General features: G+C 40.9%; 1 protein-coding gene across 1 annotated transcript in view; it reads right to left on the bottom strand.

Annotated features, from left to right (window-relative positions):
* Positions 1 to 207: 207 nt before the first annotated feature.
* The window catches only part of LOC140357113 (SPARC-like), a 33,224-nt gene continuing 20,207 nt past the window's right edge, over positions 208 to 13,224 (bottom strand). The window contains exons 4-10 of the mRNA XM_072442030.1: positions 10,699 to 10,795; positions 8,311 to 8,432; positions 6,605 to 6,725; positions 4,080 to 4,213; positions 3,255 to 3,403; positions 1,915 to 2,063; positions 208 to 579 (exon numbers count right to left, since the gene is read on the bottom strand). Coding sequence (XP_072298131.1) covers positions 551 to 579; positions 1,915 to 2,063; positions 3,255 to 3,403; positions 4,080 to 4,213; positions 6,605 to 6,725; positions 8,311 to 8,432; positions 10,699 to 10,795 — 801 coding nt within the window. The 3' untranslated portion in view covers positions 208 to 550. The remainder of the gene's footprint in view (positions 580 to 1,914; positions 2,064 to 3,254; positions 3,404 to 4,079; positions 4,214 to 6,604; positions 6,726 to 8,310; positions 8,433 to 10,698; positions 10,796 to 13,224) is intronic.

Here is a 13,224-nt window from a genome sequence, read left to right as displayed (position 1 = left end):
AAAAGCGAAACACGTGCATGAGGCCAGCGCTTTGACACACCTTTATTTTATTAGAAATGCTTCTGTTCCGTCAGTGGAAACACGTTATTGTGAGAAAAACGCTCAACCTGCGAGATTTTCCCCCCGAAAACACGTCAAATAAATCCCACAGCAGTGAATAAAAGAAGGAACGAGCCACCGACAAACGCAGGAAGTCGTGCGTCTAGAAAGCAAGCCAAGGGAGAGTTTATTTAGAAACTTTATTTTTTACAACTTTGTCTCTCTTTAAGAAAAATATCAAATTGTTCCCGAATGTTTAGCCCTGAATTCCCGGCGTATTACATAATCAATAATAGTTTAAAACGTCACAGAAATACATTTACATCAGAGGTCTTGAGTGTCCGTTTGGTGGGAATAAACTCATGCAGGTTTTTTCTTCCGTTTGTCGAATCCCGTTGTTGTTTTTTTTAGTGGTATAAGGTAGAAAAGAAATCAAACGTGACATATAAAGTGAATTTGCACGTAGCACCTTGAGTTTAGGCTGAGAACGCTTTGTCCTGCGAGGAGCGCTTTAGATGATGAAGTCTTTGTCCACGTCCTCTGTGAACGACAGAGAAGCAAAGAAGTGGTCAAAACCAGCAGAAACCATGAATGAAAACTGTGTGGAGTGAAAAAGTCTCATCTGCATTTTTATTTGATTTTTTTGTAAAATAGATCACAATATAAGAGTTGTTTATTTATCTATATTATTATTATATTATTTATTTATTTATTTTATTATAATTGTATATTTTTTATTATTATGTTTTGATTATATCATTATATAATATATTATTTTATTTTATTTATTTTATTTATTTTATTTATTTTATTTATTTTATTTATTTTATTTATTTTATTTATTTTATTTATTGCATTTATTGCATTTATTGCATTTATTGCATTTATTGCATTTATTGCATTTATTGCATTTATTTTGAAATATATGTTATATATGTGTTTTGTATTTCAACTGGTCCATCTTTTGAAGAATTTGTTTTTTTAAATCCTAAAATTGTCACATTTAAAAAAAAAAGAATTTTCCTGTTTGACATTAAATAACTCTATGTTTAGAACAACTGCTCAGTCTGGACCTGATGTAAACGCTCTATCGCATTCATTTTAATCATTTTTGTCATTTGTAGACGACGCAAACACTTATTTTCTTTATATTAATCTTTTTAACCGACCGTTGTTTATCCAGGAATGTAAAGCATCAGGAGAACATGCAAACGCCGCGCAGAAAGGCCCCACAACACATTACATTTCCTGTTTGAATATCGAGAGTCACTGAACGTCGTCGTGACACTCGAAACAAAACGTAACTTTCACCATCGACATGTTGTGGATTTGTTCAGCGCGATGTCGAACGCTTAAATTGATAACAAGGTCGTTAGCGCGAATGCTAATTTGGGCACAGATTGCTACATCAGTAAAGTAAACTAGACGCTTCCACACGATGTAATGTTTTCTAACTCGTGACGTTTGGAGGCTAAGGCTAACTCTGAGGCTAACGCTAACTCTACCGTTGAAAACGCATTGGAGCTAACGTATGTTTCCGGCTAAATCTTGACTTTTTGACTTTATAGTGTTTCTGGTTTGATCAACTTCATAGTTTCAGGGTTTGTTTTTGTACAGATTATACAGTCAGTTTTGTACTTTATGTTTAATAATAATAAACAGAGCGCAGCGCGGCCCGTGGGTCAGCGTCAGGGTCGCGTGCGCGGCCCGTGGGTCAGCGTCAGGGTCGCGTGCGCGGCCCGTGGGTCAGCGTCAGGGTCGCGTGCGCGGCCCGTGGGTCAGCGTCAGGGTCGCGTGCGCGGCCCGTGGGTCAGCGTCAGGGTCGCGTGCGCGGCCCGTGGGTTAGCGTTAGCGTCGCGTGCGCTCGATACTCACGGTCTTTGATGCCGAAGCAGGCGGCCCACTCCTCCAGGGCGATGTACTTGTCCTGGTCGGCGTCGCACTCGTCGAAGAACCTGGTGGTGCAGTGCTCCATGGGAATGAGCGGAGCGCGCAGCGGGGACAGCTCGGTGTGGGTCAGGTACCTGAGGACGAGAGGGGAACAGAGAGGTCGTCAGGGGCAACGGACGCCACAGCCACGCTCCACGAGCTCGGCGATTCACAGAAAACACGTTTAGTCGTTTGAAAAGTGATCTCAGTCGGACTTTTCTGGGTAAATAAAGATTAATAACATAAATAAATAAGTACATTTATGTGTGAGGGGGCGTGGCTAAAGCTAGCGTGAACGGGAACAGTTTTGCCTCATTTCTTTGAATTCTCTGCAAAGCCTCTACGCCTCTCTTTATGTCATGCTAATGCTAATGCTAATGTCAGACGCTTTATGAGCTGGAAATATCAGATTGTGGCTCTTGACAAAGCGAGTGCCGTGCGGCCATAAACAGGAAACGGCTGTTGCTAACGCGCTACGCTAGCTTTGTGTCGCTAAGGCTCGACGTATAAGTTAGCATCAGTGGAAACACGGCGCTTTAGCTCGAGATCAAGTCAGAGTTTGAGGAGACGAAGTGTTTCTGTCACTTTTAGTCACATTTTTGTAACTTTTTGTTGCTTAAAGTTGTTGCTTTTTTGTCACTTTTGGTTGCTAATAGTCTCAGTTGCGTTTTGTCACTTTCAGTCATGTTTTTGTCGCTTTGGTCACTATTTTGTCGCTTTTTGTAAAATGTTTGATGCGTTTGTAAATTTTTCATTACTTTTTTGTTGCTTTACGTTACTATTTTGTGGCTTTTTGTTTGATTTTTAATGCATTTGTCATTTTTTCGTTGCTTTTTTGCCACTTTCAGTCATGTTTTTGTCGCTTTAGGTCACTATTTTGTCACTTTTTGTAAACATTTTCATGCGTTTGTCAGTTTTTCATTACTTTTTTGTTGCTTTTAGTCAGGTTTTTTGTCACTTTACGTTACTATTTAGCCACTTTTTGTTCAGTTTTTGATGCGTTTCTCTATTTTCCGTTGCCCTTTTGTCACTTTCAGTCATGTTTTTGTCGCTTTACGTCACTATTTAGTTGCTTTTGTTTAATTTTTGATACGTTTTTGTTCCGTGACAAATGATTCTTTCGTGTTTCTCTGCTTTTTTGCGGCCTCGTTTTGGCCCGACTCTGCGTTCTCTCTCTCGTCCCGTCATCTCACATCCAACCAGTGGAAACACGGCGACAGAGACTTGGGTCCAGAGTGGGCGTGGGTCTTTTTTGGACTCTTTTTGGGACGTTGGCGTGGACTGACCCGTCGGCGGGATGCTGGTCGAGCTGGCCGAACTGCCAGTGCACGGGGAAGATGTACATGTTGTAGTTCTTCTGGAAGTCGTGAGCGAGCAGGTCCAGGGTGTGTTCTCCGGCCTGAAGACGCTTCTCACTCTCAAAGATCTTCTTCACCTGAACACAACAATATTTAAAATGTAAAATAAAATAAAAAAATAATACAATTAATTAAATAAAATCAATCAATAAAATCAATAAGATGAATATTAAAACAAATAAATACAATTAATAAATAAAATAAATAAAATAAATAAAATAAATAAAATAAATAAAATAAATAAAATAAATAAAATAAATTTGATTTAATAAAAAATGAAAATATTTTTTACAACAAAGACAGTAGCATTTTTAAATATCTATGTATATAAATAAAATAAAGAAATAAAAAAAAATAAAGAAACAAAAATGAAAGTATTTCTGATGATTTACCCTCTTTCAAATGTAAATGGTCACTTAAGGATCACATTTCTTTAGATTACATTTTATGGCTCCAACAATTAATCAAGTTATTACTGTGGGTGACAACAAAAAATGTTTTTAGTCATATTTTGATCATCGTAATCATCACTTTGACTCACACACAGCCGGAGAGATCTTTTACAACAAAGACAGTGGCATTTTAGTTTGTTCAAATGTTTTAAAAAGTCCAAATGCACAAAAGAAATAATCGTTTGACCGGGCAACTGAAACAAGACCTCCACTTTACATCAGAACACGCAGCTGTTTGCATGTTCTGCAGCTCCCCTCGCCCCTCGTACATTTCATGCTTCTACTTCACGTGGTGCTTTACCCTGAGCTTCTGTTTCTCGGTGAGCAGGTTGTTCTCCTCGTCGCGCTCGTACAGAGTCACCAGGACGTTCTTGAGCCAGTCCCTCATCCTCAGGGGAAACTCGCTGAGCTCAGTGTCCACGCACGGCTCGATGTCTGACGGACAGAAAATACAAAATGAATCGCTGTAAAGACAAAAGGCTCCGTGTGATGTTTAAAGATTCAAATGAGGACGTTTCAAAGTAAAAGTAAGTAAGGAATAATGTCGTAATAATCGGACATTATATACTGCCTAAAAGAAGATAAATATGATGGTTTTATGGTTGATGCAGATGTTATAGAACAGTCATCAGTGGAGCGATCGTTCTCAAATATGGATCCTGAATTCTGGGATGGAAATCACTGCGAAAAGTACAAAAAAATGAGAATAATTTGGCCAATGTTTTGTCTCGCTTCCTAAAATATCTATTGACACTTTAACTGGTTTGACATTGCGCTGGTTGTGAGGGAAATACAAATGTTGTCTTTGTTATGTTCCAGTTTGTCAATAAATACAATTTCACTTCTCCCAGAACTTTGATTCAGATTGTGTTCAGCGCTTTATCCGATTTTCCAGAGCTCAAACTAATCCTCCTCCAGACATTCCTGAGATGTTTCTCCCGAGTCGCGTTGTCGTGACCTGATCTCCCTTTGACCCTTTAGGCCCAAAGTGTAAAGAGGAGTCTGAGATGAGAAGAATGAGAGCGACGAGTCTGAACTCGTCTGCAGCGAACTCTTCTCAGCTGCTCGCGACTGCAGAGAGTGAAACGTGGTTTTGGTCCTGGTTCAGTCCTGGTTCAGTCCTGGTTTAGTCCTGGTTTAGTCCTGGTTACGTCCTGGTTACGTCCTGGTTTAGTCCTGGTTTAGTTCTGGTTCAGTCCTGGTTTAGTCCTGGATTAGTCCTGGTTTAGTCCTGGTTTAGTCCTGGTTTAGTCCTGGTTCAGTCCTGGTTTAGTCCTGGTTTTGTCCTGGTTTAGTCCTGGTTTTGTCCTGGTTCAGTCCTGGTTTAGACCTGGTTTAGACCTGGTTCAGTCTTCAGTCCTGGTTTAGACCTAGTTTAGACCTGGTTTAGACCTGGATTAGTCCTGGTTTAGTCCTGGTTTAGTCCTGGTTCAGTCCTGGTTTAGACCTGGTTCAGTCTTCAGTCCTGGTTTAGACCTGGTTTAGAACTGGTTCAGTCTTCAGTCCTGGTTTAGACCTGGTTCAGTCCTGGTTCAGTCCTGGTTTAGTCCTGGATTAGTCCTGGTTTAGTCCTGGTTTATTCCTGGTTTAGTCCTGGTTTAGTCCTGGTTTAGTCCTGGTTTAGTCCTGGTTTAGTCCTGGTTCAGTCCTGGTTTAGTCCTGGTTCAGTCCTGGTTTAGACCTGGTTTAGACCTGGTTCAGTCTTCAGTCCTGGCTCAGTCCTGGTTTAGACCTGGTTTAGTCCTGGTTTGGTCCTGGTTTAGCCCTGGTTCAGTCCCGGTTCAGTCCTGGTTCAGTCCTGGTTTAGACCTGGTTTAGCCCTGGTTCAGTCCCGGTTTAGTCCTGGTTTAGTCCTGGTTTAGTCCTGGTTTAGACCTGGTTCAGTCCTGGTTTAGACCTGGTTTAGACCTGGTTTAGTCCTGGTTTAGTCCTGGTTTAGTCCTGGTTTAGTCCTGGTTTAGTCCTGGTTTAGACCTGGTTTAGTCCTGGTTTAGTCCTGGTTTAGTCCTGGTTCAGTCCTGGTTTAGTCCTGGTTTAGTCCTGGTTTAGACCTGGTTCAGTCCTGGTTTAGTCCTGGTTTAGACCTGGTTTAGTCCTGGTTTAGTCCTGGATTAGTCCTGGTTTAGTCCTGGTTTAGTCCTGGTTCAGTCCTGGTTTAGACCTGGTTTAGTCCTGGTTTAGACCTGGTTCAGTCCTGGTTCAGTCCTGGTTTGGTCCTGGTTTAGTCCTGGTTCAGTCCTGGTTTAGACCTGGTTCAGTCCTGGTTCAGTCCTGGTTTGGTCCTGGTTTAGACCTGGTTTGGACCTGGTTCAGTCCTGGTTCAGTCCTGGTTTAGACCTGGTTTAGACCTGGTTCAGTCCTGGTTTAGTCCTGGTTTAGTCCTGGTTTAGACCTGGTTTAGTCCTGGTTTAGTCCTGGATTAGTCCTGGTTTAGTCCTGGTTTAGACCTGGTTCAGTCCTGGTTCAGTCCTGGTTTGGTCCTGGTTTAGACCTGGTTTGGACCTGGTTCAGTCCTGGTTTGGTCCTGGTTTAGACCTGGTTTGGACCTGGTTCAGTCCTGGTTCAGTCCTGGTTTAGACCTGGTTTAGACCTGGTTCAGTCTTCAGTCCTGGTTCAGTCCTGGTTCAGTCCTGGTTCAGTCCTGGTTTAGACCTGGTTTGGTCCTGGTTTAGACCTGGTTTAGACCTGGTTCAGTCTTCAGTCCTGGTTCAGTCCTGGTTTAGACCTGGTTTGGTCCTGGTTTAGACCTGGTTTAGACCTGGTTCAGTCTTCAGTCCTGGTTTAGTCCTCACACAGACACAGGGGGCGCTCTTTCCAGCGTCTCACATTTGCAGGGTCCGATGTAGTCCAGGTGCAGCTTGTGTCCCTTCTTGGTTCCCTCCAGAGCGCACTTCGTGGCGAAGAAGTGGCAGGACGTGTCGTAGGTCTTGTTGTCAGTTCCACAAACCTGAAATTAACAAAAATAAAACCTTCAAGTCAATAAGTGATGAAACAAACTTTGTGTCACTCACAGCAGGGACACGATGACATCATAATGATCTGATTATTCCAATGACAAATCACAAAATATAACGATCCTAATGAGAGGGACGATGATCCGAGGAGTTTATGTCCTTTAAGTTTATGTCCTTTAAGTTTGTCCTTTAAGTTTATATCCTTTAAGTTTATATCCTTTAAGTTTACATCCTTTAAGTTTATGTCCTTTAAGTTTATATCCTTTAAGTTTACATCCTTAAAGTTTACATCCTTTAAGTTTACATCCTTAAAGTTTACGTCCTTTAAGTTTATGTCCTTTAAGTTTATATCCTTTAAGTTTATATCCTTTAAGTTTATGTCCTTTAAGTTTACATCCTTTAAGTTTATGTCCTTTAAGTTTACATCCTTTAAGTTTATATCCTTTAAGTTTATGTCCTTTAAGTTTACATCCTTTAAGTTTATGTCCTTTAAGTTTACATCCTTTAAGTTTATGTCCTTTAAGTTTATATCCTTTAAGTTTACATCCTTAAAGTTTACATCCTTTAAGTTTACATCCTTAAAGTTTACATCCTTTAAGTTTATGTCCTTTAAGTTTATATCCTTTAAGTTTATATCCTTTAAGTTTATGTCCTTTAAGTTTACGTCCTTTAAGTTTATGTCCTTTAAGTTTACATCCTTTAAGTTTATGTCCTTTAAGTTTATATCCTTTAAGTTTACATCCTTTAAGTTTATGTCCTTTAAGTTTATATCCTTTAAGTTTACATCCTTAAAGTTTACATCCTTTAAGTTTACATCCTTAAAGTTTACATCCTTTAAGTTTATGTCCTTTAAGTTTATATCCTTTAAGTTTATATCCTTTAAGTTTATGTCCTTTAAGTTTACATCCTTTAAGTTTATGTCCTTTAAGTTTACATCCTTTAAGTTTATGTCCTTTAAGTTTATATCCTTTAAGTTTACATCCTTAAAGTTTACATCCTTTAAGTTTACATCCTTAAAGTTTACGTCCTTTAAGTTTATGTCCTTTAAGTTTATATCCTTTAAGTTTACATCCTTTAAGTTTATGTCCTTTAAGTTTATATCCTTTAAGTTTATGTCCTTTAAGTTTACATCCTTTAAGTTTATGTCCTTTAAGTTTACATCCTTTAAGTTTATGTCCTTTAAGTTTATATCCTTTAAGTTTATATCCTTTAAGTTTATATCCTTTAAGTTTATATCCTTTAAGTTTATAACCTTTAAGTTGACATCCTTTAAGTTGACATCCTTTAAGTTTATATCCTTTAAGTTTATGTCCTTTAAGTTTATGTCCTTTAAGTTTATGTCCTTTAAGTTTATGTCCTTTAAGTTGACATCCTTTAATTGACATCCTTTAAGTTTACATCCTTTAAGTTTACATCCTGTTTTGTTTTAAGACAGCGCCACCCGGGGGACATTATGGACCACTGACTCCTGCTGCGGTGGTTGCGCTGGTCTAACAGGGGCATTTGGCTGCTTTGTGGACCACCTGCATGACGATGAAGGGGTGAGGGGGGGAAAGCACTCGTGTAGGCGGGACTCACGTGCTCGAAGTCGGCCTCGGGGGCGGGGCAGGTGGAGGGGTCCTGGCACACGCACATGGGCGTGTTCGATTCATCCACCTCGCACACCTTTCCCTTCTTACAGTGATGGTTCAGGCACGGGTCTGTGGAAAGAGACGCGGCATCATGACACGAAAGACACAGTTTACACGTACCGTATTGTCCGGACTATATACTTCTTTCATCGTTTTGGCCAGGGTGCGACTTATACTCAGGAGCGACTTATATGTGATATTATTCCTTATTTTCACACTGACGACCACAAGAGGGCGCTTTAGGCTCTAAGCGACGCAGAAGAAGAATCTGCACTTCCTCTGGAGTTTGTGGAGTTGTTTAGAAGTGACACAGAGGAAGAAGAATTCAGTGGATTTAGTGATTTGGGGTAAAACTGATGCTTTGCTAAACTTGTTAGCATGTTCTTTATGCTATAGTTATCTGAATAACTGTTCATATGTTACGTGAACATACCAGACACTTACCACAGTTCTGTCTGTGCCTCATGTAGCTGAAGGTGTTAGCGTTAGCATACGTCATGTAGCTGAAGGTGTTAGCGTTAGCATACGTCATGTAGCTGAAGGTGTTAGCGTTAGCATACGTCATGTAGCTGAAGGTGTTAGCGTTAGCATACGTCATGTAGCTGAAGGTGTTAGCGTTAGCATACGTCATGTAGCTGAAGGTGTTAGCGTTAGCATACGTCATGTAGCTGAAGGTGTTAGCGTTAGCATACGTCATGTAGCTGAAGGTGTTAGCGTTAGCATACGTCATGTAGCTGAAGGTGTTAGCGTTAGCATACGTCATGTAGCTGAAGGTGTTAGCGTTAGCATACGTCATGTAGCTGAAGGTGTTAGCGTTAGCATACGTCATGTAGCTGAAGGTGTTAGCGTTAGCATACGTCATGTAGCTGAAGGTGTTAGCGTTAGCATACGTCATGTAGCTGAAGGTGTTAGCGTTAGCATACGTCATGTAGCTGAAGGTGTTAGCGTTAGCATACGTCATGTAGCTGAAGGTGTTAGCGTTAGCATACGTCATGTAGCTGAAGGTGTTAGCGTTAGCATACGTCACGTAGCTGAAGGTGTTAGCGTTAGCATACGTCATGTAGCTGAAGGTGTTAGCGTTAGCATACGTACACCTATTCACCATGTTCTCTCTGTTATTATTTTAAACTGCATTTACAGATGAAATGTCTGCTCTTGGTCTTGGATTTATTCAAGTAAATTTCCCCCAAAAATTTGACTTATACTCCAGTGCGACTTATATATGTTTTTTTTCTTCTCTATTGTGCATTTTTTGGCTGGTGCGACTTATACTCTGGAAAATACGGTAATAAAGACGTTTAAACCTGGTTAAAATCAACAACAAAAAATGTATTTCACGAGGAAAAACAACAGCTCTAAAAGGAGAGTTTGCAAATAAGAACGTTATTCATCGTCTCGAGCCTTGACGCTGAAGTCACGGAGAAATAAAATTGTAAAGTAAAGTGTAGAAGGCGGTGACAGATGTGAGCCAATGTCCAGTGAGCTTACAACACGTCGCTTGTTCCTCCCTCGTCTCACCTTTTCCTCAAGATGTTCCTCAATAGTCGTGGAAACAGTGACTCAGAGCATTTGTCGACACATAAACAGCGGAAAATGAATACTTACTGGCTGTTTGATAAAGGTTATTTGCAGTTTTGAGTCTTGCTACACTAATAAACAGAAGCAAACCGTTCATTTCAATGTAGAAGAGCTCCATGATCAATAACTACTGACCAAAGACAGACGGGAAGAAGACCCAATGACGAGTAAAGTTGACCCAATGACCCAAATGTGTGTAAATATCCCAGACGACTCGTGGTAGTTGCGTGCTACGTGCTATGTGCTACATGCTAGCGCCGCCCGCTGTATTCGAACATCACCAATCTGTTCAAATTTGTCTAGAGTCGACAAGATTGTTACGATACTGGATCACCGCGATTATTCCGGTCCCAATATAATCATAAGAACCAAAGTATACATGCGTTCGCACATCCGGGAACTTGTGCTGTGGCAACCGAGTCTGCCATTTTGAAAGGGGCACAACAGCATTTCTACTACATACGAAATCCAGGAAATATGAGGCCAAAATGCCAAAAACCTGCTGCGTTCTGTTAGGACATCGCTCTGTTGACTGACCAAGGAATGAGAGCTTTGTCGTGTATCTTAGTTTGTCGTTATCGTCTAAAGAATCAAAGTATTCGTAGGTCATTATGCCGTAGAAAAGGACGCAGTCGTGTTGGTTTTTATATATCGCGTGCCCCTTTTAAAATGGCCGCTATGGGGAATTTGACCTGAGTTCTAACTTCCTGAGGCATCTCTCAGTCTGTGTTTACGGTCAGTGTTTTGTTTTACTCACTGTCCAGAGTGTCCTCCACCAGCTCCTCCTCCGGGTCAATGGCCTCGTCGAACTCTCCCACCTCCACCTGCACCGGGTTAGCGCCCACTTCAGGCTCCTGCGCACACAGCACCACAAACACGCTCTTATTACATGACATGTGTGGTTTGTTACAAATATTGCTCTCGTTCTCTATTTTCTCGCAGAAATGTTGCTGTTGTTAATATTTTGTCGGAGGGATTCATGGGAGTTGGTCCTGTCAGTGTACTGTAAACCTGTAAAGTACTGCATACTATCTGTGTACTGTAAACCTGTAAAGTACTGCATACTGCATGTGTACTGTAAACCTGTAAAGTACTGCATACTGCATGTGTACTGTAAACCTGTAAAGTACTGCATACTATCTGTGTACTGTAAACCTGTAAAGTACTGCATACTGCATGTGTACTGTAAACCTGTAAAGTACTGCATACTGCATGTGTACTGTAAACCTGTAAAGTACTGCATACTGCATGTGTACTGTAAACCTGTAAAGTACTGCATACTATCTGTGTACTGTAAACCTGTAAAGTACTGCATACTATCTGTGTACTGTAAACCTGTAAAGTACTGCATACTGCATGTGTACTGTAAACCTGTAAAGTACTGCATACTGCATGTGTACTGTAAACCTGTAAAGTACTGCATACTATCTGTGTACTGTAAACCTGTAAAGTACTGCATACTATCTGTGTACTGTAAACCTGTAAAGTACTGCATACTGCATGTGTACTGTAAACCTGTAAAGTACTGCATACTGCATGTGTACTGTAAACCTGTAAAGTACTGCATACTGCATGTGTACTGTAAACCGTGTAAGTACTGGATACTTCATGTGTACTGTAAACCGTGTAAGTACTGGATACTTCATGTGTACTGTAAACCGTGTAAGTACTGCATACTGCATGTGTACTGTAAACCTGTAAAGTACTGCATACTGCATGTGTACTGTAAACCTGTAAAGTACTGCATACTGCATGTGTACTGTAAACCTGTAAAGTACTGCATACTGCATGTGTACTGTAAACCTGTAAAGTACTGCATACTGCATGTGTACTGTAAACCTGTAAAGTACTGCATACTGCATGTGTACTGTAAACCTGTAAAGTACTGCATACTGCATGTGTACTGTAAACCTGTAAAGTACTGCATACTGCATGTGTACTGTAAACCTGTAAAGTACTGCATACTGCATGTGTACTGTAAACCTGTAAAGTACTGCATACTGCATGTGTACTGTAAACCTGTAAAGTACTGCATACTGCATGTGTACTGTAAACCTGTAAAGTACTGCATACTGCATGTGTACTGTAAACCTGTAAAGTACTGCATACTGCATGTGTACTGTAAACCTGTAAAGTACTGCATACTGCATGTGTACTGTAAACCTGTAAAGTACTGCATACTATCTGTGTACTGTAAACCTGTGAAGTACTGCATACTGCATGTGTACTGTAAACCTGTAAAGTACTGCATACTGCATGTGTACTGTAAACCTGTAAAGTACTGCATACTATCTGTGTACTGTAAACCTGTAAAGTACTGCATACTGCATGTGTACTGTGTGTATAACGCTGTCTTGTGTCATGTGCTTTGAGCCCCTCGTCTTTTTATTTAAGACTTTTTTGGACTTGTTTTTGCTTTGACACTTACAGTTCTCATCCAACAGACTTGTTTGAACATGAAGTCACATTCAGTCAGTCCGTGTTATTTTATGCTCATATCGCAAACAATCTGAATTTGAATGTTTAACTCAAGCAGAGTCACTTTTCTGAGACTTTCTTTCAATTGTCGTGCCTCAGACGACTTTGGAATGACTTTCTCTCTGAATCTCCTGAATCCTGTCACTTCTTCTGGACTCTTTACGCCCCTCCCCCCGTGTCCCACCCTCAGGTCTATTTTCTGCCGTCTCCAGACCACTTAAACGCTGCGGTCAGTGGTCAGCTCTGGGCCAGTTCCTCCCTGAAGAATAATAAGAGTGACCGCAGCTCAGTCCACATCTGCACCAGCTCCAAAACCAGCTTCCAATTACAACTGAGGGAGTCTGGACTCTAGAGACCAGAGGAAACTCTAGATCACACCAAAGAGATGTTTATACAGACTCTAAAGTTAGGGTCTGTTTGGACCTGGTTTAGACCTGGTTTAGACCTGGTTTAGTCCTGGTTTAGACCTGGTTTAGACCTGGTTTAGTCCTGGTTTAGACCTGGTTTAGACCTGGTTTAGACCTGGTTTAGACCTGGTTTAGTCCTGGTTTAGACCTGGTTTAGACCTGGTTTAGTCCTGGTTTAGACCTGGTTTAGACCTGGTTTAGACCTGGTTTAGTCCTGGTTTAGACCTGGTTTAGACCTGGTTTAGACCTGGTTTGGACCTGGTTTAGACCTGGTTTAGTCCTGGTTTAGACCTGGTTTAGACCTGGTTTAGACCTGGTTTAGTCCTGGTTTAGACCTGGTTTAGACCTGGTTTAGACCTGGTTTGGATCTGGTTTGGACCTGGTTTGGACCTGGTTTA

Source organism: Eucyclogobius newberryi, unplaced genomic scaffold, assembly GCF_026437365.1.
Source record: "Eucyclogobius newberryi isolate DKJ021-1_F unplaced genomic scaffold, fEucNew1.0.hap1 SCAF_125, whole genome shotgun sequence".
Classification (NCBI taxonomy): domain Eukaryota; kingdom Metazoa; phylum Chordata; class Actinopteri; order Gobiiformes; family Gobiidae; genus Eucyclogobius; species Eucyclogobius newberryi.
Note: the sequence above shows the minus strand (reverse complement) of the source record. Positions and strands in the feature narration are given on the sequence as shown.